The 21757-nt window shown below is 47.5% G+C and overlaps 3 protein-coding genes across 5 annotated transcripts; 2 read left to right on the top strand and 1 right to left on the bottom strand.

Annotated features, from left to right (window-relative positions):
• Window positions 1–144: 144 nt before the first annotated feature.
• APH1A (aph-1 homolog A, gamma-secretase subunit) lies at window positions 145–5865 on the bottom strand. Its single transcript, XM_040230803.1, has 7 exons — window positions 3673–5865; window positions 2705–2875; window positions 2460–2533; window positions 2101–2223; window positions 1820–1947; window positions 1289–1412; window positions 145–943 (listed from the first exon to the last, which is right to left on the bottom strand). Exons 1-7 carry the CDS (start codon window positions 3783–3785, stop codon window positions 879–881), a joined length of 798 nt encoding a protein of 265 aa, XP_040086737.1. The 5' UTR covers window positions 3786–5865; the 3' UTR covers window positions 145–878.
• Window positions 5866–7800: 1935 nt separating this feature from the next.
• Window positions 7801–15609, top strand: CUNH1orf54 (chromosome unknown C1orf54 homolog). Of its 3 annotated transcripts, none has more exons than XM_040230805.1 (6): window positions 8428–8556; window positions 9757–9840; window positions 10494–10552; window positions 10969–11076; window positions 14794–14896; window positions 15537–15609. In XM_040230805.1, the coding sequence occupies exons 1-5, from the start codon at window positions 8511–8513 to the stop codon at window positions 14890–14892; spliced, it is 396 nt and encodes a 131-aa protein (XP_040086739.1). In that variant the 5' UTR covers window positions 8428–8510; the 3' UTR covers window positions 14893–14896; window positions 15537–15609. The 3 variants fall into 3 exon arrangements, 2 of the variants coding, with proteins under 2 accessions (XP_040086739.1, XP_040086740.1); XM_040230806.1 differs by having other exon boundaries at window positions 8457–8556; window positions 14797–14896; XR_005719339.1 differs by lacking the exon at window positions 15537–15609 and having other exon boundaries at window positions 7801–8450; window positions 14794–14901.
• A 2351-nt stretch (window positions 15610–17960) lies between these two features.
• CIART (circadian associated repressor of transcription) lies at window positions 17961–21500 on the top strand. The gene is made up of 6 exons (XM_040230786.1): window positions 17961–18041; window positions 18618–19037; window positions 19202–19277; window positions 19512–19590; window positions 19705–19816; window positions 20818–21500. The coding sequence occupies exons 2-6, from the start codon at window positions 18672–18674 to the stop codon at window positions 21340–21342; spliced, it is 1158 nt and encodes a 385-aa protein (XP_040086720.1). The 5' UTR covers window positions 17961–18041; window positions 18618–18671; the 3' UTR covers window positions 21343–21500.
• Window positions 21501–21757: the final 257 nt, after the last annotated feature.

The following is a 21757-nucleotide window of genomic DNA, read 5'->3' as shown; positions in this document are numbered from 1 at the left end:
TTCCCCGCCCTTGCATCGAAGCTATCCTTGGAGGGAACCAGAAACTGCCAGGTTAGAAAGGAGGTTGGAAAAGAGCCATGAGAGGACAGAAACCTCATTAACACGTTATCCCCTCCTTTTAAAGCCAAGTTCCCCCACAATTAAAAAGTCCTTTTTATTAGTCAAAATCACAAACACCTCGATTAAAAGGATGGGATACACCACCCTCAGCAGAAAATGATACAGTTCATAGAAAACCTCCCCGCCCCCACACACCCCAATTAAAAACTAGAAAAAAATCTGCCCTCCTTCCCTGTGATGTCATGGTAGGCTGACTCCTCCAGGAGCACTGCAACTCTGGAGTGGGCCAGCTCCCCGCAGCACCCTCCACTTCACCTTGGGGAGAGGAGGGATGCTGGTGGTCAAGGAGGTTAAAACATTAGTTCCAGTAATACCAGTTCCCAAACATGCACTTCCTTCCTTTCCCCCAAAGCCTGGGACCAAGGGGAAGGCTGGACAGGTATAAGCCCAGTCATAAGGAGCAAGTTGAGGAGGGAAAATACAGTCCAAGGAGGTTAGGAGAAGAATTCCAACATACCTCCTCCCTCCCCCAACTCAAAAAAAAAAAAAAAAAAAAAGGCAATTTGGGGTCTTTATCACACCAAAAATAGTTCCCCTCAGACCTGAGAAAAAGACCAAGATGTCCAGTCTGGGGAGGGGGTACTGGGAAACTCAGAGCTCGTCTACCCTTGAACCTCCATTGACTTCATCTCCATGGCAATGGCTAACCTAGGTCCCTTTTCTTGGCCACCTGCACTGTCCAGAACTGGAGATGGAGAAATACAGGGCGAGGAGATCAGGAGGGCACCCCAGGCCCAGGGGTCCCCCCCAAGGTTCCCTCAGTCCTCGGGTGGGATGCGCAGGGCAGAATACACCATCACCCGACTGTCCTCCTGCCGTCGGCCTGCAGAGGGGAAGGGGGGTGAGTCTTGGGCAGGGTGAGGGCAGAGCACTGACACATGGGGAGTCCTGGACAGCAAGGGGAGGGGGGAGTCCCCAGATGGTGGGGACAAGTGCAGATTCAAACCCACCAGTCACTGACTGGCTGAACCCAGACTGCTCCTGGTAAAGCCTAGAGACTAAAGGTCACACACGAGTGGACAAAGCAAGACCCTGAAGGTGGTGGGACAGACCGACGAGGAGACAGATAATGCTGGGCAATGGACCGGGCTGGGGCTGGGCTCAGTCATGGGCACTGGGCAGGCAGGTGGGATCTGTCAGGCGATCGGTCCAGGTAGTCAGTCCTTACACGAGAGACTGCGCTGGATACTTCGGAAGGACCCTCCAGCTGTGGTGAAGGCCCAGAGCCCCATGGAAACAGTGACTGCATAGATGGGCAGCAGGCTGGCCTCATACCAGGGGTTCAGGAATGTCTGGTGATGGGGGAAGAGTAGAAAAGAAGTTAGATTCTCCCTCTAATCCCTATATTCCCATTGTGCCTTTGACCCAAACCTCCCCAGAGATCTCCCTCAAGTCCCCCAGTCCTTCAGAGCACCAGTAAGTATCTTGTGATTTTCAGCTCCCCCAAAGGTTTCTGCTATTCCTGCTCACCTCAAGCCATCTGCATTATGGTTTGATTAATCCATTCAAACTCCTCCCCAGAGAATCCCCAGAGCAGGATATACAACTGATGCTGAGGTGAGAGACGTCTCGAGACTCACCTTTCTGCCTCCTCTCAACACCGATTTTTAAACGTTAAGCAGTGAGGATGTATTTCCCCTCCGTCCCACTCACCATTAAGTTCTTTGCTCTCTAACTCAGGCCCCTGTCCCCAACTCACCAGTCCCGATGTCAGTAGGTGACTCCCAACCACCAGGCCCAAAGCCCAGTACCGTCTCCTCTCACAGGCATCAAAGAACACAACTCCCCAAAAGGTATGGAGCAGGATAATGGCTGCTGTCAGAAAGGCTGCAGGGGGGAGATGGGGATGAGATACATCCCTCGTCTTCTCCCAGCCTCCTGAGATGCTGAGCCAAAGAAGTCTCCCAGGGAGGGCCAGTAAATCAGGTCAGGGCTAAGGGATGGATGGGGCAGGACGACAAGAAAGAAAGTGGACCTTACCTGAAGTCAAGAAGTAATAGGGTGAGTCTCCATGGATCCCAACCACACCTGGCCCAAGTGCATCAGCCAAAATATTGATAACAGAGAAGACACCACTGATGATACCGAAGGAAAGACCAGAAACTGGGGAGAGGGAGGGTCTCATCAATGCCAGAGATCACTATAGCCTGCCTGCCAGTGATCCCTCCCCATCCCCAGGCACAATTCCCCCCCCACCTTCTCTCCCTCCAGGCAACCTCGCCTTGGAAGTCAGGTGTGAAGAAAAACAAGAAGCCACTTAGGACAAGTGGATGTTTAGAGGGTTCCCTGGGAGAGACGACTGTCCAACTCCCTCCTCCAGTCCCTCTCCCTTGGCTCACCATAGGCCATCTGGCGGATGGAGATGGGTGATCTTCCGTCCTCACTCAGCGATGCTAACCCTTCATCTGCCTTCCTGGGGTGTGGTGGGGTGGGTGGGACAGGGGAAACATGAGGGAGGGCAGGAATCTCCTTTCCCTCTAATGTCTTCCCTTAGTGCTTCCTCGTCCAAACCACCACCCAGGGCTGCCCCATTTATAGTTCAGTCCTCTGCCCTTCTCCCCTCCAGACCATCCCATCTTCTTACTTAAGCAGCTTGTAGTAGGCAAAGCGGAACACCTCCTGTAGAAGGACGGAGACTGCAGCACCAAATATCAGAAGGCCATACTGGAGCCGGGCATCTGACCGGTCGGTCACATGGACCAAGATGAACCAGACCACAGAGGCCAGGAGCAGGGAAACCAGCCAGAAAAACGCCCTGGGGAAAGACAAGGGCAATCAGACAAGCAAGGATAGAGGGCATCCTGAGAAATCAAAGAGGGAAACCAATCAAGGCTGCAGCGTAAAAAGCGGAACTTAGACTTCCGGATGGCCAGGGAGACAGGGAGGAGATAGGATAGGTGTCTCCACCAAGGGAGTTTGTAGGGATCTGAATGCAGGGGAAGGCTTAGAAATCTGATTAAAGGGTCTGCAGAGCTATGAAAGCCAGAGTGTAGGAGCACAAGAGGGCGAGGTATCCATTCCTGGATACTCCCGTAGGGACGGGTGAGGTCAGCACAGCCCCTTCACTAGTCTTGGCCCTGGGCCTCCTCTGACGTCGCCGGGAGGAGTACAGGAGGACTCTGTGCGATCCCTGCAAGGCGGAAACCAACTGCGGGAAAGGGCAAATCAATCAGACCCCTGACTCGACCCTTCCCAATCTTCACCTCCAACTTGTCTCCCCCTACTCAGGCTTCCCTTGGAGCGTCCCAGGTGGCTCAGTGGTAAAGAATCCGCCTGCTAATGCAGCAGACTCAGGAGACGCGGTTTCCATCCCTAGGTAGGGAAGATTCCCTGAAGTAGTATCTTCAGTACCGCAACCCACTCCAGTATTCTCGCCTGGAAAACCTCATGGACAGAAGAGCCTGGCGGGCTACAGTCTATAGGGTCGCAAAAGAATCGGACACCACTGAGCAGGAGCAAGACTCAGGTTCCCAGGCTCGCCCCAGGTCCTCAAACTCCTCTCGGATCTCACTCTTCGGCGTCCTTCCGCGTCTCCCCAACCCCCTAACTCACCCGGCGACCAAGATGATGACACGAAGCGGGTCTCCAGCCACAGTGATCAAGAAAAGCGCAAAGGCCGGGCCGAAAGCGACAAAAGTGCATCCAAAAAACACTGCGGCCCCCATGGCTGGGCAGCTGGGGGCGGGGTGGAGACCCGGCCAAGAGAGGGGAAGGGGAGGAGCACGCCAGCTAGGGTGTCCGCGTGGGGTGGCGACGCGACCCCGTGAGGGGCGCGGTGCAATGTCACCCCCGGACCCCCCGGGAAGGCGGGGATATCGAAACCCCAGACACAAGTCCGCGCGACTTCCTCTACGGAAGCCGAGGAGGGAACAAACCCCTTTGCAGCCTCATGGCCACCTCCCATCTAATCCCCACCCCCTGGAGGCCAATGGAGGGAGAACCCGTGGGGGCGGAGCTGCCGAGGTGGGGCGTGGCTTCACGACCTGCTGGGAGTTGTAGTCCAGCTTTCCTTGCCCTGGACCTCGGACCTGGGAGTGGCTCCTGCCGGTTAAAGCAGTGGGCTGGGCCCGGCCCAGCTTCCTTGGTTCGGTTCGGTTCAGCTTTGGTCGCTGTTTCCTTTCGTTATTTTATGGGGGAGGGTGGTAGCAATCCTACCTTTTCTTGAAGAGCTGCAGAGGGGGAAGATCCTGTTAGAAACTAAAGAACAAATACAAAGAAATCACAGGATAGAGGGTGCCGGGAGATAGGGACGGGTATTGTTCTTACTTGAATGAGAGGAAATGAACTGGAGATACTGCCCAAGAAATGAAGGTTACACTTAAAAGTAGGTGCGCTTTGAACAGGCTAGTGTAGGAAACATACAATACAGTGTCGCTAATGAAGCTTTCATCTGTAATGACAAGCGAATAAGAAAGAAATAAAAGGAGCCTGGATAGCAATGTTAGGTAGGTTAGAGGGGATTTTGAGTTAGAATTGGGAGTTAAAGCTGTTTGTAAAAAGCAATTATAGCTGTGGAGTTGAAGGAAAACTATCCCCCTCCCCCACACACCACCAAAGTTACTCAGTTCCCTTTATGTCATACTTCCTCTATTTATTTTCTGAAAATGAACATCAGTGGTGTCTTTTCCTCAGACTGGGGGAAGGGAAGGCACAAGGGATGCATTTTAGAGAGAAAGAAAGTTAAAATGTAAGAGGGTACTGTACTTCATTTGAATGGGGGTAGGGTTAGTCCTTAGGGAGGATATTTTAGCAAAAGAGTGCCAGGATGGGAAGGTGAGGAAAACCGGAACATTGCTTTTGAGAAAGTTATCAAAGTATCCCCAAACACTATAAAAATTGTTCAAAGAGAGCCAGCCTTCCCTTCCTTCTGGAAATGATTTGTGGCAATGCATAGATGTATATCCACATAAGAGTTTTACATTTTTTCTGGAAAATTCTGGAAAGAAGCTGAAGGAGTAGATTATATAGAATTATATGAGAACATCCTGGTTGGTGCTCAAGACTCTATATTGTCTTGCTGCTGATCATAGCAATCCAGAAGAGATGTGGAGAAGACATCATCTCTCCTCTGAACTGTTATCACAGCATCTTCTGACTTAGGAACAGGCGCCAAACCTATCTTGTTCATTAGTGTTTCCACGGAGACTTGCATAGTGCCTGGCTCTTAGTAGATGTTGAATAGATGTTTATTAACTCTCTTAAATGGTCACTAGACCAAATGGTCACTAGACCATTGTTTATTTGTTCATTAACTCCCTTTATTGTTTACTTGTTTATTATTTGTTTATTAACTCCCTTAAATGGTCACTAGAACAAATGGTCGCTAGACCATTCAGGTATGACCTAAATCAAATCCCTTATGATTATACAGTGGAAGTGAGAAATAGATTTAAGGGACTAGATCTGATAGATAGAGTGCCTGATGAACTATGGACTGAGGTTTGTGACATTGTACAGGGGACAGGGATCAAGACCATCCCCATGGAAAAGAAATGCAAAAAAACAAAAGGGCTGTCTGGGGAGACCTTACAAATAGCTGTGAAAAGAAGAGAAGCAAAAAGCAAAGGAGAAAAGGAAAAATATAAACATCTGAATGCAGAGTTCCAAAGAATAGCAAGAAGAGATAAGAAAGCCTTCCTCAGCGATCAGTGCAAAGAAATAGAGGCAAACAACAGAATGGGAAAGACTAGAGATCTCTTCAAGAAAATTAGAGATACCAAGGGAATATTTCATACAAAGAAGGCCTCCATAAAGGACAGAAATGGTCTGGACCTAACAGAAGCAGAAGATATTAAGAAGAGGTGGCAAGAATACACAGAAGAACTGTACAAAAAAAGATCTTCACAACCAAGATAATCATGATGGTATGATCACTCACCTAGAGCCAGACATCCTGGAATGTGAAGTCAAGTGGGCCTTAGAAAGCATCACTACAAACAAAGCTAGTGGAGGTGATGGAATTCCAGTTGAGCTATTTCAAATCTTAAAAGATGATGCTGTGAAAGTGCTGCCCTCAATATGCTAGCAAATTTGGAAAACTCAGCAGTGGCCACAGGACTGGAAAGGGTCAGTTTTCACTCCAATCCCAAAGAAAGGCAATGCCAAAGAATGCTCAAACTACCGCACAATTGCACTCATCTCACATGCTAGTAAAGTAATGTTCAAAATTCTCCAAGCCAGGCTTCAGCAATATGTGAACCGTGAACTTCCAGATGTTCAAGCTGGTTTTAGGAAAGGCAGAGGAACCAGAGATCAAATTGCCAACATCTTCTGGATCATGGAAAAAGCAAGAGAGTTCCAGAAAAACATCTATTTCTGCTTTATTGGCTATGCCAAAGCCTTTGACTGTGTGGACCACAATAAACTGTAGAAAATTCTAAAAAGATGGGAATACCAGACCACCTGACCTGACTCTTGAGAAACCTATATGCAGGTCAGGAAGCAACAGTTAGAACTGAACATGGAACAATAAACTGGTTCCACATAGGAAAAGGAGTACTTCAAGGCTGTATATTGTCACCCTGCTATTTAACTTCTATGCAGAGTACATCATGAGAAATGCTGGGCTGGAAGAAGCACAAGCTGGAATCAAGATTGCAGGGAGAAATATCAATAAACTCAGATATGCAGATGACACCACCCTTATGGCAGAAAGTGAAGAGGAACTAAAAAGCCTCTTGATGAAAGTGAAAGTGGAGAGTGAAAAAGTTGGCTTAAAGCTCAACATTCAGAAAACCAAGATCATGGCATCTGGTCCCATCACTTCATGGGAAATAGATGGGGAAACAGTGGAAACAGTGTCAGACTTTATTTTGGGGGGCTCCAAAATGACTGCAGATGGTGACTGCAGCCATGAAATTAAAAGACGCTTACTCCTTGGAAGAAAAGTTACTATTAACCTAGATAGCATATTCAAAAGCAGAGACATTACTTTGCCAACAAAGGTCCATCTAGTCAAGGCTATGGTTTTTCCAGTGGTCATGTATGGATGCAAGAGTTGGACTGTGAAGAAAGCTGAGCACCGAAGAATTGATGCTTTTGAACTGTGGTGTTGGAGAAGACTCTTGAGAGTCCCTTGGACGGCAAGGAGATCCAACCAGTCCATTCTAAAGGCGATCAGCCCTGGGATTTCTTTGGAAGGAATGATGCTAAAGCTGAAACTCCAGTACTTTGGCCACCTCATGCGAAGAGTTGACTCATTGGAAAAGACTCTGGTGCTGGGAGGAGGAGAAGGGGACGACCGAGGATGAGATGGCTGGATGGCATCACTGACTCGATGGACATGAGTCTAAGTGAACTCCGGGAGTTGGTGATGGACAGGGAGGCCTGGCGTGCTGCAATTCATGGGGTCTCGAAGAGTCGGACATGACTGAGTGACTGAACTGAACTGAACTCCCTTAAAAAAAATTTTTTTTTTCTTATTTCCTTGCCTCTGAAACCTAAATTGCCTGCCAGACTAGGCCTAGCACAGTTGTTCCGAGCAATATGTCACTAAAAGTTTCTACACTGAATGGAATGAAAATGGGAAGTATAAGAGCAGAGAAGGATAAGGTGAACTCCACCCCTGCAGGCTAGGAGGAAGGGGACACACCAAACAACCGAAAGGGGAGAAGAGGCATAGACCTCAGAGAGAGAGTACCTGCCCCCTCCCTTCTCCCATCCTGTGTGCAGAAACGAGAAAGAGGTGAGTTGAGGTCAGTACTTAGCAGAGAGGAAGGAACTAGTCTTGACTGAAAGTTTTTGTTGTTTTTTTTTTAAATCAGAATCGATGCAGCAGGTGCTTGTAGAGTCGGATGGTGATGCTGACACTGCTCACATACTTTGTAGTCTGAGATAAACAGAGGGAGGGGACTGCTCTCACTCTAGAAAAAATGCTTATCCCTTCGGCAGAATGTTTTGACTGTGAAGAAAGAGACTGTGATGAAGTCTCAGGGAGAAGGGCAGTTCTGGAGAGGATAGTCAGTTAGGGACAGTGAGAGGGAGAGGGAGCTTTTCGTGAGGACTGGGAACAAGGAAGGAAAGTAGGGGAGAGGGGAAGCTTCACCGTAAGCTGGGTTTTTTGTTGTTGTTTGGTCTGGCTTTTCATTTGTGTGTTTTGTTTCAGAAAGTGGCAGCAGGTGGCCTGATTGGATCTGGTCTAGGGCCAGGGAGTCTCAGTGAACATGTTCCCATCAAAATTCAGTCTGTCTCTCTAATCTGGGCCGCTGTGACTGAGGACTGCACCGGTAGTAGCTGATGGCCTAGCCAGGCAGCAAGTGGGCGGGAATTCCCCCCGTGGGAGAAGAGTTGCTGCAGCTCCTTCGCTGCTTTGGAGGAGGGCAGAAGGCGGGGTAAGTTTGGTGGGAAACGCTGTAATTTCCTTTTTACAAGGCACTAGAGCAGAATCCAGAATGGATGTCCTCTTTGTAGCCATTCTTGCTGTGCCACTCATCCTGGGTAAGTTCATGTCTCTCCCTGGGCTTTTGAGCCAGGTCTTCTAATCATAAATGGGGAGAAACCATAAATGGTGGGAGAAAAGCAAATGAGAGGGCAGGAGGTGCAGTTCAGTAAGGAGGGACGACACTCTCCCATCGGTGTTAGATGTCAGGGGCAGAGGGAGGACCTGGAAATTAGAGACAGGAAATGGGGAGGAGAGCAGAGTCCTGTCAAAGAAGAGGCAGCTGGTGCGGATGGAGCCCCAGACATGCGGAGGTTCTAACAAGAGTGAACTCAGCTCGCCATCATCACAGACTTGAGTGAGATGAGAAGGACTAAAGTGAGAGTGGACTGAGGCGGACTCCTTGAAGGTGGAGCAGTCTGAAACTATCGAGGGAAGCCAGGGTATCTTCTCTCCCGGAGAACTGGAGAAAAAGCCTTGTATTAGTAAAGACCCGGAGGGGTGACCTTTAGAATACTGAGTCCTGGCTGCCTTCAGTGACAGGGTCCCAGAAGAAGCTTGGCTTCTTCCCTCCTTTGTTCTTCCAGGTGCTCTCATTGTTTCCTTTTCCTCCAGACTGTTGTGTCACTGCTTGGGGTTAAGAGAGCGCATTCAAGGAGTTTAGAAAACTAGCAGGACGTCTAGAATTCCTGACTCAGTCCTGTCAAAGCCACATATTTTTAATCCTGGGAAGGAAGAAAAACTAATGCAGATGGATCATTTAGTCCATCTGACTCATCTGAAGAAAGTGGGTGTTAACTGTGTTTTTCAGAGATATCCTGCTAGTTAGCATTGAAACGAGAACTAATGCCCAAGTCCAAAAGCCTAAGGCTGTGTGTATTAGTTAATTGTGAGGGACACTGGTAAGAGATCTCTCACAAATACAGTAGGTCTGCAGCATAATACTGAGGAGTAGATTTGGAAGTCTTAATTTCTGGTGTCTCCCTGCTTCCTACGTTTTTAAGGCTTCATGTGGGTTCCAGTATGTGAAGGGACCCATTTTCAGTTCTGGGGATTCCCGGATTGAAAGGGCACAGAGTAATGGGCCTTGTCAGCATTAAAGAGCCCGGAAGACTGAGAAGGGTTTAGAGGCACAGAGGCAGGGAGATAAGAGAGGGGAGGCAGAAACAAAGAATACTGATAGAGCTGAGGTCAACCTCTGGTGTCCTTGTGTTGCTAAAGCTTTCCAGATGCCCCTTGACCTCTAGTCCTTATCCTAGGACAAGAATATGAGGATGGAGAAGAACTGGAGGAGGATGACTATTATCAGGTGATCTATTATTACACAATCACCCCCAACTATGGTGAGTACATATAAGGTTCTGATCCTTCACAGGCTGGAGAGAGGTTTGGGAGCTACTCAGTTCTGAGACTCTGACTTTTCCTTTTGCAATGGCATAACTAGATCAGAGAGAAATTTGGCTCTGAGCAAAAGCCATCAAACTCACGACGTTATTTCTCAGACTAGTGATCCTTTAGAAACTGGTTGAAATAATTTGAAAAATTTCAAATCTGTGCATGATTTGGGATATCAGGTTGAAAATATAAATGCATACACATTCACAAACATTTTTAACATTAGAGTTTGTTGTGTGCAAGCGCTGAGTTGCTCAGTCCTGTCCGACTCTTTGCGACCCCATGGACTTTAGCCCATCAGGCTCCTCTGTCCATGGAATTTTCCAGGCAAGAATACTAGACCTGGTTGCCATTTCCCACTCCAGGGTATCCTCCTGTCCCAGGGATGAACCCAAGTCTCCCATATCCCCTGCGTTGGCAGGTGGATTCTTTACCACTATGCCATCTGGGAAGCCCTTAAAGTTTGTGGAATTATATTATACCAGTTAATTTTATAACTTGAGCAAACCGAAATATTCTGCACAATTTCTTCCTCTCCTCTTTTCCGGACCTAGTGCTACCTTTCTGATTTGTAACTACTTATTTTTTTTCTCCTTCCCAGATGACTTTGGTGTGAACTTCACTGTTGATTACTCTATGTTCGAGTCAGAGAACACAGTGGTGAGTGACATCTACATGATCCTCTAGGAGGATCAGGATAGGTAGCAGTTAAAAAGAAACTAGACATTGTTGAAATGTGAATAATGAACAGGAATAAAAACTAGTTAGGTGAAGTGAAACTAGGTAGTGAATCTGAAACAAATTTGTTAGCCACAGGTAGGGATGAAGCCAGAATGCAGTAGGTTTGCTAAGACACTGAAAGGGAGGAACAGTCCTCGAGTTAAGGGAGTTGGTGAACAGGGTGGGTACATAATCCATGCAAACATGAAGTAGGAAAGATCCCTGAGTGTAAGTCTTGGATGAGGGGTTGGAGGGGAGAAGAGGTTGTGAAGTAAAAAAGAAATCTAAATAGAGAATCTATGAGGATGTTGAACGGAGGCAATGATAACTCTGTTTCCTAATCCTACGGAGGGCAGAACAAGTTGGATGAGAAGGTGGAAGCATCAGAAACTACCATTGGTTATGAAACAGACCGCGCTGACCATCAGAAGCCTGTAACAGAGAAACCAGTGACAATGGAACCAGTGAGTGGACTGGGGTTAAGGGGGGAGGGAGACAGACATCCCTTACCCTGGATGGATCCCCAGACTGGTGATGTGGAGCAGAGGGAAGCTTTGGTGGATGGGGGAACCAAATAACTAGTACTACAACGCAGGTGTTCATCTCAGATTAGCCATCATTTCTTTCACTGAGATTTAATACTAACCTTGAATACAGAACACAGGGAAGAAGAGTTGGTGCAGTTAAATTTCAGTTTAATAGTGTTTAATGTGTTTATATACAAACACAGAGTCTAGTGCTCTGTCATGTCCAACTCTTCGAGATTTCGTGGACTGTAACCCACCAGGCTCCTCTGTCCATGGAATTTTCCAGGCAAGAAATACTGGAGTGGGCTGCCATTTCCTTCTCCAGGGATCTTCCTGACCCAGGGATTGAACCCGTGTCTCTTGTGTCTCCTGCATTGGCAGGCAGATTCTTTACCATTTGGCCACCATGTTTTTGTAACCTATGCGTAAAGCTGCTAAGGATGTTGCTGCTAATGAAAAAGAAATCTATGATGTTATTGTCCTCAAAATATTCATAAAACTCAAGTTTACACTTATGAAACATTTGGAACAAAATGAAAAGGTTTTTAACAGTGTTAAATTGCATACAAATTTGACAGCATACAACAAACAAGTGCTTTAGGCGGTGGAAGGAGAGAGATTAGTATAGGTTGAAGTTGTCTGCAAGACTCTCAGAAGATGACTGTGCTTGAGATACTTCTTTGAAGAATAGGTGAGCTTTTGATTGGCAGTAAGTTATAAAAGGTTGAAAGCAATTCAGAAGATTAATTCTTCCAAGAGTGAAAGAGCTGCACAGACAAGGAGGATAGAACAAGAAGGGTATATTTATTGGTTGAGGTATGATTGAAGGAGATGGTATATGAAAAGGAACAATAGGAAATTAACAAATAAAATGTTCAAGGCTACATGTATTTGCTTGGTAATTTCACATATGGGAACACAGGGCCAAATTACAGAGTTCGAAGTGTCAAGGTAAATTTCAGATTCATAAACAATAGGGGGCCTAGTATGTTCTCCCATGTGCTAAATGCACGATGAAAGTGGTATTTTTGAAAAATGATTTATCTGGTCGTATGAAGGATGCAAGGGACTGGAGAGAAATTAATGAGATTTGCATCCATTAAAGGTCTGGATGAGGGGAGTGACATTATGTTTGTTTATTTATTTATTCTTGGCTGTGCTGAGTCTCCATTGCTGCCAGGGCTTCTCCTTGCAGTGGTTTCCCTTGTTGTGGAGCACAGGCTCTATCTAGGGCAAGCAGGCTTCAGTAGTTGCAGCTTCTGGGCTCCTGAGTACAGGCTCAATTGTTGTGGCCCACGGGCTTAGTTGCTCCAAGGCATGTGGAATCTTCCTGGATCAGGGGTCGAACCCATGTCTCCTACATTGACAGGTGGATTCTTTGCCACTGAGCCATCAGGAAAGCCCCAGAAGTGACATCTTTAATGGAGCAGAGAAAACTAAACACTGAAGAAAATGCCTTGCTTCAGTGATAATTTCATATGAGCAATAAATAAGAGGAGAGTTAAAATAACTTGAGTTTTAAAAATAACTTTAAGTTTTAAATATGGGCACCTGGGAAAATGGTTGACTGAAATGGGAACTGTGATCAGAGATCACAGTGATCAGAGTGATTTAGGGGGGAAGTTATAAATTTGGTATTGGCCAAGTTGAATTTACAGTCACAGCCTATGCTGCTACGTCGCTTCAGTCATGGCCAACTCTGTGCGACCCCATAGACGGCAGCCCACCAGGCTCCCCTGTCCCTGGGATTCTCCAGGCAAGAGCATTGGAGTGGGTTGCCATTTCCTTCTCCAATGCATGAAAGTGAAAAGTGAAGGTGAAGTCGCTCAGTCATGTCCGACTCTTAGCTACTCCATGGACTGCAGCCCACCAGGCTCTTCCGTCCATAGGATTCTCCAGGCAAGAGTACTGGAGTGGGTGCCATTGCTTTCTCTGCACAGCCTATGAGGGTGTTCTAAAGGTAGCTGAATTAAGTCCGTGCTCCAGCTCTAAGTGCAAAGTTATGAATGCAGACAAGCTCAGTAGATCCAGTATTTACAGAATACAGAAAGGCCAATGACTGTGCCTTTAGTTAGTAGGAGAGGAATCAACCAAGGAAAAAGAAACAGATTGATTGGAGAGGAAGGTAGATAGCCAAATTTGTATTATTGAGTCTAGAAGAGAAAGTTTAATATAATCACTCAAAAGCTACCAATAAGCCAAGGAGAAGGAGGTCATCGATAACCACAGAGAAAGCAGTTTCAACTGAGTGGTTGTACCAAAAACTACTTTCTGTGGCATTAGAGAGGAAATATATTGTGAGGAAGTGGAGGGAGAGGATAGACCAACTAGCTGAGAAATCTGGTAATGAAAAAAGAAGCAGAGGACTTCCTTGAAAGTCCAGCAGTTAAGACTCTATGCTTCCAATGCAGGGGCATGGGTTCAATCCATGGCTGGGGAACTAAGATCCCCCATGCCATGAGGTGCAGCCAAAGAGAGAAAGAGAGGAGCAACAGCTAGAAAGGGCCACAGAACCAAAGTGCAGTCTGAATATAGTTGTACATAGATGGGAGGAATTGGTAGGAATGGAAAGCTGATGACTGACAAGGACAGATAAATATTTTAAAGTATATAGTAGGCTCCCTTTCGGAGAAGGAAATGGCAACCCACTCCAGAATTCTTGCTTGAAGAATCCTGTGGACAGAGGAGCCTGGTGGGCTGCCGTCTATGGGGCTGCACAGAGTCAGACACGACTGAAGCGACTTAACATGCATGCATGCATTGGAGACGGAAATGGCAACCCACTCAAGTATTCTTGCAGGGAGAATCCCAGGGACGGAGGAGCCTGGTGGGCTGTCTATGGGGTCGCACAGAGTTGGACACGACTGAAGCGACTTGGCAGCAGCAGGCTCCCTTTAGATTGTAAACTCTGTGAGGGTAGGACCAATGTCTTAATCATATTTATATCCCCTTATGCAGGCTTCCCCAGTGGCTCAACGGTAAAGAATCTGCCTGCAGTGCAGGAGCCACAGGAGACCCAGGCTTGATCCCTGGGACAGGAAGATCCCCTGCAGAAGGGCACAGCAACCCATTCCAATATTCTTGCCTGGAAAATCCCATGGGCAGGAGAGCCTGGTGGGCTACAGTTCATAGGGTCTCAAAGAGTCAGACCCAGCTGAAGCGGCTTAGCACACATGGCAGCTGTGCCTGAACCTGGGGTCTCAGACAGTAAAGAGTCTGCGGCAATGCCGGAGACCCAGGTTCAGTCCCTGGGCCAGGAAGATCCTATGGAGAAGGGAATGATTACCTACTCCAGTATTCTTGAAAATTCCAAGGAGCTTGGTGGGCTATAGTCGATGGGGTTGCATAGTCGGACACTACTGAGTGACTAATATGGCACCTAGTACAGTGACTAGCACAGCGTCATGTGCATAGGTTAAGAAACAAAACACATGTCACTGAATGGAGTGAGGCCTCCCGAGTATGGTCAGGAATGGCTGAAAGGCACAGGGGAAAGGACTTCTTATAGTGATGGGGAGGAGGGCTGGATCTTTCTCTAAGCTCAGAGGAAAGAAGACAGAGGTTGGCGTAAAGAGATGGTTATCTTTCCAGAGTGGGAGCTGGGTGGTGGGAAGGGTGATACTAGCCTACTATGAGGGGATGTCTGTATTTTAGCAGAGTCCAGATCTGAATGACGCTGTATCCGGTCTGCAGAGTCCTGGTCCACTCCTTCTGTTCTGGGCCCTCGTTCAGGGGCTGATGTATTTCCTATAAAAGGTAAGAGTGGAGCCACTGGCCTTGGGGGAGTTTTGAAGTTTTACCAGTATCTCCAGCTAGTGTTCCCAGCCTGGTCAATTCTCAGCTGCTTAAAGAAAGAGGAATCACATTTAGAAAAAGCTTATCTAACTTTAAGGAGGTTTAGGAGATGTTGAGGCAAAGGCCTTTGTAATAAGAGTCATTACTTTTTCTGAACTGGGATGATTTCAGGATTTCCTAGAGCAGAAACAAGTGGAAGGGACAAGAAACTTCTGCGTTTCCAGTCTGCCTTGAGGAATCAGAGCTGGTTTCAGCGTGGACTGGTTTAAGGTTCTGCAGGTGCCAGAGGGCAAAATGGGAGGGGCCCTGCAACCTGACAGAGTTGAGAGGCTGAAGTTCAGAAGCAGGGGCAGGAATGGTTCCCTAATGTAGGGGAGAGACAGTGGAGGAAAGGAAGGAATTTAAGTTGGTAACCACAATAAGAGGCACGAAGAAGTTTAGCGGAATGAAGGAGGGGGACACATCTAATAGACGTCATGAGGAAATCTAGCTCAAAATATAAAACCCAGGCAGTTTCCATAGAGGTGGGAGAACCTGGAAGGTTTCCTGAGTCCCCTGACCCTGATTTTCTGCAAATCGCCTCCTCCCCTCCCTTTTTTTTTAGAAGGAAGACTCGTTGATGGGGATTTGGGAAGAGGAGAGTGGAAGATTAAATAAATAAATGAAGTAATCTGGGGCAGGAATGGTTCCTGAGTAATCTCTCTACTCCTTTATGAGGGCCAGTTCTAAAGCCACAACACTGAAGAGAGCACCAGGATATGTGGGAAGGATGGATTAGAAACGGAGTTCAATTCAGTTCAGCCGCTCAGTCATGTCCGACTGTGACCCCATGAATCACAGCATCCCAGGCCTCCCTGTCCATCACCAACTCCCGGAGTTCACCCAAACTTATGTGCATCGAGTCAGTGATGCCATCCAGCCATCTCATCCTCTGTCGTCCCTTTCTCCTCCTGCCCCCAATCCCTCCCAGCATCAGGGTCTTTTCCAATGAGTCAACTCTTCACATGAGGTGGCCAAAGTACTGGAGTTTCAGCTTCAGCATCATTCCTTCCAAAGAAATCCCAGGGCTGATCTCCTTCAGAATGGACTGATTGGATCTCCTTGCAGTCCAAGGGACTCTCAAGAGTCTTCTCCAACACCACAGTTCAAAAGCATCAATTCTTTGGCGCTCAGCTTTCTTCACAGTCCAACTCTCACATCCATACATGACCACTGGGAAAACCATAGCCTTGACTAGACGGACTTTTGTTGGCAAAGTAATGTCTCTGCTTTTGAATATGCTATCTAGGTTGGTCATAACTTTCCTTCCAAGGAGTAAGCGTCTTTTAATTTCATGGCTGCAGTCACCATCTGTGGAGTTAGGTGACAGCAGACTTAGAGGGAATTATTAGGACCGTGGGGAGGGGGGTGGAACTTAAATTTTGGGAAGAACAGAGAAGAGCACCCACAAACAGGTTTATTCACAGCCTATAATTCCCTCTAATTCTACCGTTTTACCTTATCATATACAGTACTGAAACAATATGCTTCGAGAAAGTTGAAGTAGAACCCTTTTATCCGTTTTATAAAATAAGCACGTTGTTAAACAAACATAAACCATCAAAAGCTACTTAGATTTTAAAAATTCACACCCTCTTCTTACTCTCCCCACCCCTATCCCCGCCCCCCGCCCCGCCTCTAAATATGTATATTTTTCAGTTAGTAATTAGGGCATGCAAGGACAAACTTAAATGTTTTTCCCCCCCTTTCTCCTTGCGACCCTAATCAGAACTAGGCTGCCCCCTTGCGGTCTCTTCAATGTTACAGCTTTAATCAGCCCACAGTCCCTGAGTCTCGTCCCCTTCTGTTCACAGTGCTCTCAATACTGCAAGGGGAGCTCCCTGGTTGCTTAGTGTTTAGTACTCCGAGCTTTCACTGCTGTTGCCCGGGTTCAGCCCCTGGTTGGGGAACCGATATCCTGCAAGCCTCCCGGTGGTGCAGCAAAGGAAAAAAAAAAAAACAAAAAAACTGCAAGGGGCAGTAAATAGTAAACTCCGGACTTTGCCACCCTCCCTTCTTCAAATCTTCTCCAGAGGACCAATGAAGAAACTAAAGCTGAACAAAGGCATAATCTAGGAAATCAGAGACCTACCCGCCTCCCCATTCCTCGTGCTAAGTAAAATAGAATTAGGGGTACAAGGCCTGAGGAACCCGGGTAGAGGTCAGGAACGACCCGGCTGGGCTTTGACCTCTAGACTGATGGCGGGCTGGCATCCGAGCTGGTAACGTGTGTGGCGGGTTATGTAAGGAAAGGGCTGGAGGAGCCGCCCCAGTGGGAGCCGGGGAGAGGACGCGGTGTTCTCGGCAGAAGTCCCCACCCTCCTCACCCAACAGGGCAGGAGGCACCCAACTTGTAGGATAAGCAGGAGGAGGGGAGAGTGAAACAGAGACCGAGGAGTCACGAGGGCTGGGCCACGGAGAGCGGAGCGGGGGAGGAGGAGGATACACAGTGGCACACGTCCATGTTCTCACACACGTTGCAGACACAAGTCGCTGACGGGTTCCACGTGCTGCACTTGTGAGCGGAAGCGCTGAAAGAGGGGGGACAGGAGTCGGTTACCAAGGAAGAACCAAGAGCCCCACACGGCAAGGCTCACACCTCAGATCACACTACTAGTCTGCACGCTCCAGCCGCGCGGCTTCAGCACGCCACCTTCCTATTTAAGGCCACGGGCTCCGCCCTTTTTCTCCCCTCCCTTCTTTTCCACTCTTTTTCCTTCCTCCTCCTTTCCCCATCACCGGGTCCTTCTTGCTAGCCGCATGTAGGGGCGGAGCACGGAATACTTACCATCCAACCAATCGGCCCCCGACAGCCGCTTTATTGGCCGAACCCCTGTATGCTGTAGCAAATGGGATGTGAACTTCAATAACGAGAGTCACGTGTCACCGGCTACACAACCAATGAGGGTGCGAGGTCTGTGTAAGCAGGGGGAAGGCACGTGCGGAGCTGCACGTGTCCTGGAGGGGGAAGGGGCGGGACCCAGTGGGAGGGAGCCGGAGGTGGGTAGCCGAGACTCGAGAGTCTGAGTAGGAGCTGCAGACAGCCTGAACTGAACCGACTGACACAGGTGAGGAGACTCTGACGCCGGGGAGCGATCCGCGCGGGAGGATCAGACCCGGTGGGAGTGGGCTTAGGGACTCGTTGCAGATATTGGTATCGCAGGGATTCGCATCACGTGGCAGGTGCGACTGGAAGTGGTCCGGCGCAGGGATGGAGATCAGAAAGGTTGGGAAGAGGCGGGAGTTTCCTACAGGGTCCCTAGGTGGGTTCAAGTGCAGCAGATTTCTGGCTTGCTGGTGGAGTGAGCTCAGATAGAGAGGCTCGCTACGGGGTCAGGATGAGACCAGAAAGGCGAACCGGAGAAAGGGGTCATACCATGTCATTTACTCTGAACTGAAGGAAGAAAGAACAGTCTGTGTCAGGCTAAGAGCTGCTCCGCAGAGAGCACAAAGGCAATCCAGGTTCTTAGTGGAGTGGGGGAGGTGGGGAAGATGACTTTGTCTATTGTGCCCGAGACAAGATTAATATTGGGAAGGGAGAGAAGAGATGTTATTACCGTATACAGTACACCCTAGTCTCTCAGTCCATTTCCCAATGCTCAGATTCTGGTTTCAGACTTCCTCGCTTTGCTCTTCGGTTGCAGGTCCCGATCTTTGGGTACTCCGGGAGCTGCTCTCCAGACCCTGCTTCTGAACCTATGGATTCTCCATCTAGCGTTTCTTCCTATTCTTCCTACTCTCTTTCGTCCTCTTTTTCCACCTCCCCAGTGAACAGTGACTTTGGCTCCCCCTCCGATAGTGAGGGGGAGGACAAGTGGGCTCATGGCCCCAAGCCAGACACTGTTGGGCAGAAGGAAGGTTCTCGGCCCAGCCCTGGTCCTATCCGCTACAGGCAACGACCCAAGGTTTCCAGTAACCAACATATAGCATCTCACTCGGAACAGCGGGGCTTGGCTTCTTCTATGTCAGGATCTGGGGTCAAAAGATCAAGAGATGGTGAATTGGAGACCTGTATAAACATCCAGGGTTGTACCACAGAAGGAGACCTGCTCTTTGCTCAGAAGGTAAGAAAAAGCTGGAAAAAGGAGACGGGACCAGAGTGGCTTAGTATTCATTTGGTTGATAAGGACCCCACAAGGAGAGTATTGGCTCCCAGGTGGGATGGAAAAATAAGTACTGGTGTGGGCAATTCTTGGTCTTCTCATACCATTTGTCTGTTTTCCTACAGTGTAAAGAGCTCCAAGGATTCATACCCCCTCTCACAGACCTACTGAAGGGGTTGAAGATGGGTCGATTTGAGAGAGGTAATTATCTGATGAGTTGCATTCATTTGAGCTAGGTTCAGATCTGTCTCTGTCTCTCTCCACATGCGTTTTAAATGTGTATTTCTCTTAAGTCTTTGAGGCCTAGATGATTCCTGTTTTCTCCTGTGACAATTTCCTTAGGTGAATCGATTTAAACTCCCTTCTGTCTTTCCTTTCACTCACTAAATTCTTGAATCTCAATCCTTGATCTCATCTTCTCTCTCCTAACCCCAGGATTGAGCACTTTCCAGCAGAGCGTGGCAATGGACAGGATCCAGCGTATCTTAGGAGTTTTGAAGAAGCCACAGATGGGGTAAGTCCCCTTTGCTTCTTTTCTCTTCTCATAAAGTGGTATTTCCAATCCTGTTCTGTGGCTTTTTTTACACCTAATGGCCTTTTTTTTTTTTTTTTTCACTTTCCCTCACAGAGAGCGTTATCTAGGAACTCTGTTACAGGTGGAAGGAATGTTAAAGACTTGGTTTCCTCATATAGCTGCCCAGAAGTCATCATTGGGTAGTAGCAGGCACCAGCTGACCAAGGTGAGAACTTATTATCTGAGGAAAAGGTGGGGAAATAACCAAAGAAATTAAGTGTACATACAGAAAGGGCCTCCCTCTCCCACTTTCTTCTGGGTCTTTTCATCTTTTCAGTAAGTTTCTTTTCAAGGAAGAACATACCTAGATTCCTTCATAGTCTGATTTCTAGATGTTTTTTGGTTCCATTTTGTTTGGGTCATTTCTAAGAACTCTATGGAGTTTAACCCCATACCACGTCTTGTAGCTTATCTGCTTTCTGTATAGATACAGAAGACTTTTTACCTGGCCAGATGAATCATGCAGGGAGATTCCACAGCTTGGCTATGACAATCTTTTCTCCTCTGCTGCCCCTAAACCGCTTTTCCTCTCTTTTTAATTCCTACCCAAGGATCCTTGTATCCCTCTGGAAACATGGGTTTTGAGGAATGATCGCAGTTCTTAAGGAACTCAACATAGAAAATTAGAACTTAAAGAAATTGGAAAATGATGATTCCAAGTAAAAACTTCAGAAAGACGTTCTAAAATGAATTTGTTTATAAAGAGTGAAAATTTGTGAGACTGTTAGTTTTATTTTGTATATGTCTGAATTGTTGTTTAGTTGCTAAGTCATGTCTGGACTGTAGCCGGACAAGCTCCTCTGTCCATGGGTTTGCTAGGCAAGAATACTAGAGTCGGTTGCCATTTCCTTTTTCAGGGCATCTCCCAACCCAGGGATCAGACCCGCATCTCCTGCATTGGCAGGCGGATTCTCTACCACTGAGCCACCAGGGAAGCCCTTATATGTCTGAATAGCCAGTGCTATATAGTGTATGGTATATATAGTAGGCCTTCAAGAATTTGGTTACTAAAACTTTCACTTATTCATGGCCTGGCAGGAAATTATCTAAAGCAAGGTATGTTAGCATTACAGAGCTCCCAAGGAAAACCAAGATTTAAGCAGCCAGGTGGAATTAATTTGAAAGCTTTCTCACATAAATTTTTTCTCTTTTCTTCCCCTTCCCTAGTATTTTCCAAGCCACCACAGTTATCCAGCTGCTTCCTCTCCTGCACCTTCCATGGAAAAGATGGACCAGACACAGCTAGGACAGCTGGTATTAAAACCAAAGCAGCCTTGGCACCTCACCGAATGGCCAGCTATGAACCTCACTTGGATCCACACTACTCCAATTTGCAATCCCCCTCTCAGTTCCCCAGGTACCGTCTCCTTTAGCCATGGTCCTTTAGGCACTGGAACCAGCATTGGTGTCATCCTTTTCCTCCAGCATGGAGTACAGCCCTTGACTCACTCAGCCCCAATCACTCCAGTTCCATCTACGACAGCATCTCCTGTCATCCCTGGTAATCATCAGAAACTATCTGTAGAGGGGTCTCATTATCACAATTTGCTAGTAACTCTGCCATCAAACTGTAGCTGTGCCCCTTCCCCTCCTGGTCTACCCACCTTGACCAGAGAGATGACCAGAGGACACCTGGAACAGATGAGAAGCCGTCCTCCAGTTGCTCCTGCTGTCCATCCTCTAGACCCCTAATCCAGGACCTAAGACTGTAGTTTCTAATTTGTGTAAATATATGTCTCTCTCTTTTTTTTTTTACTTTTAATGTGTGCATTTGTGTTGAAGAAATAGAAATCCTTTATGATTAAATAAATTTTATACCTAAAGAGTTTACTCACTGGGGGAAATTGAAACCTTTTGCCTCAAATACCAATGTTTCTCCTCTGACCTGCAGAAAAGAAAGGGGAGGGAAATGTGTGTGAACCCAAGCTCCACCAAATTAGAGGTCTGGATGGGACAACATACGTGCTGCGGGAGAGGAAAAGGGACTCTCTGCTGCTAAATTCCTAGGAAACACCTTTGGGACAGTTAGGGGTTCAAAGCTGGGTCTATTTTTTCATTCAGGCTCGGAAACTAGTACCTTTCCCTTTGTGTCTCTCATGCTTGTAAC

The sequence above is a fragment of the Oryx dammah genome, unplaced genomic scaffold (genome assembly GCF_014754425.2).
Source record: "Oryx dammah isolate SB20612 unplaced genomic scaffold, SCBI_Odam_1.1 HiC_scaffold_28, whole genome shotgun sequence".
NCBI lineage: Eukaryota > Metazoa > Chordata > Mammalia > Artiodactyla > Bovidae > Oryx > Oryx dammah.
The sequence above is the reverse complement of the archived record's forward strand: the minus strand, read 5'-3'. Positions and strand labels throughout refer to the sequence as shown.

What these genes read in the sequence shown, in the direction of transcription:
- CUNH1orf54 (XM_040230805.1), top strand. Translation starts at nt 8,511, where the DNA reads ATGGATGTCCTCTTTGTAGCCATTCTTGCTGTGCCACTCATCCTGG. An exon ending in TGCTGTGCCACTCATCCTGG is followed by an intron (nt 8,557 to 9,756) that starts GTAAGTTCATGT and finishes TCCTTATCCTAG; the next exon opens with GACAAGAATATGAGGATGGA. An exon ending in TCGAGTCAGAGAACACAGTG is followed by an intron (nt 10,553 to 10,968) that starts GTGAGTGACATC and finishes TACGGAGGGCAG; the next exon opens with AACAAGTTGGATGAGAAGGT.
- APH1A (XM_040230803.1), bottom strand. Translation starts at nt 3,785, where the DNA reads ATGGGGGCCGCAGTGTTTTTTGGATGCACTTTTGTCGCTTTCGGCCCG. An exon ending in GTCATCATCTTGGTCGCCGG is followed by an intron (nt 2,876 to 3,672) that starts GTGAGTTAGGGG and finishes GTCTTTCCCCAG; the next exon opens with GGCGTTTTTCTGGCTGGTTT. An exon ending in TATCCAGCGCAGTCTCTCGT is followed by an intron (nt 944 to 1,288) that starts GTAAGGACTGAC and finishes TCCCCTCTGCAG; the next exon opens with GCCGACGGCAGGAGGACAGT.
- CIART (XM_040230786.1), top strand. Translation starts at nt 18,672, where the DNA reads ATGGATTCTCCATCTAGCGTTTCTTCCTATTCTTCCTACTCTCTTTCG. An exon ending in GATGGGTCGATTTGAGAGAG is followed by an intron (nt 19,278 to 19,511) that starts GTAATTATCTGA and finishes TCCTAACCCCAG; the next exon opens with GATTGAGCACTTTCCAGCAG. An exon ending in GCAGGCACCAGCTGACCAAG is followed by an intron (nt 19,817 to 20,817) that starts GTGAGAACTTAT and finishes CCCCTTCCCTAG; the next exon opens with TATTTTCCAAGCCACCACAG.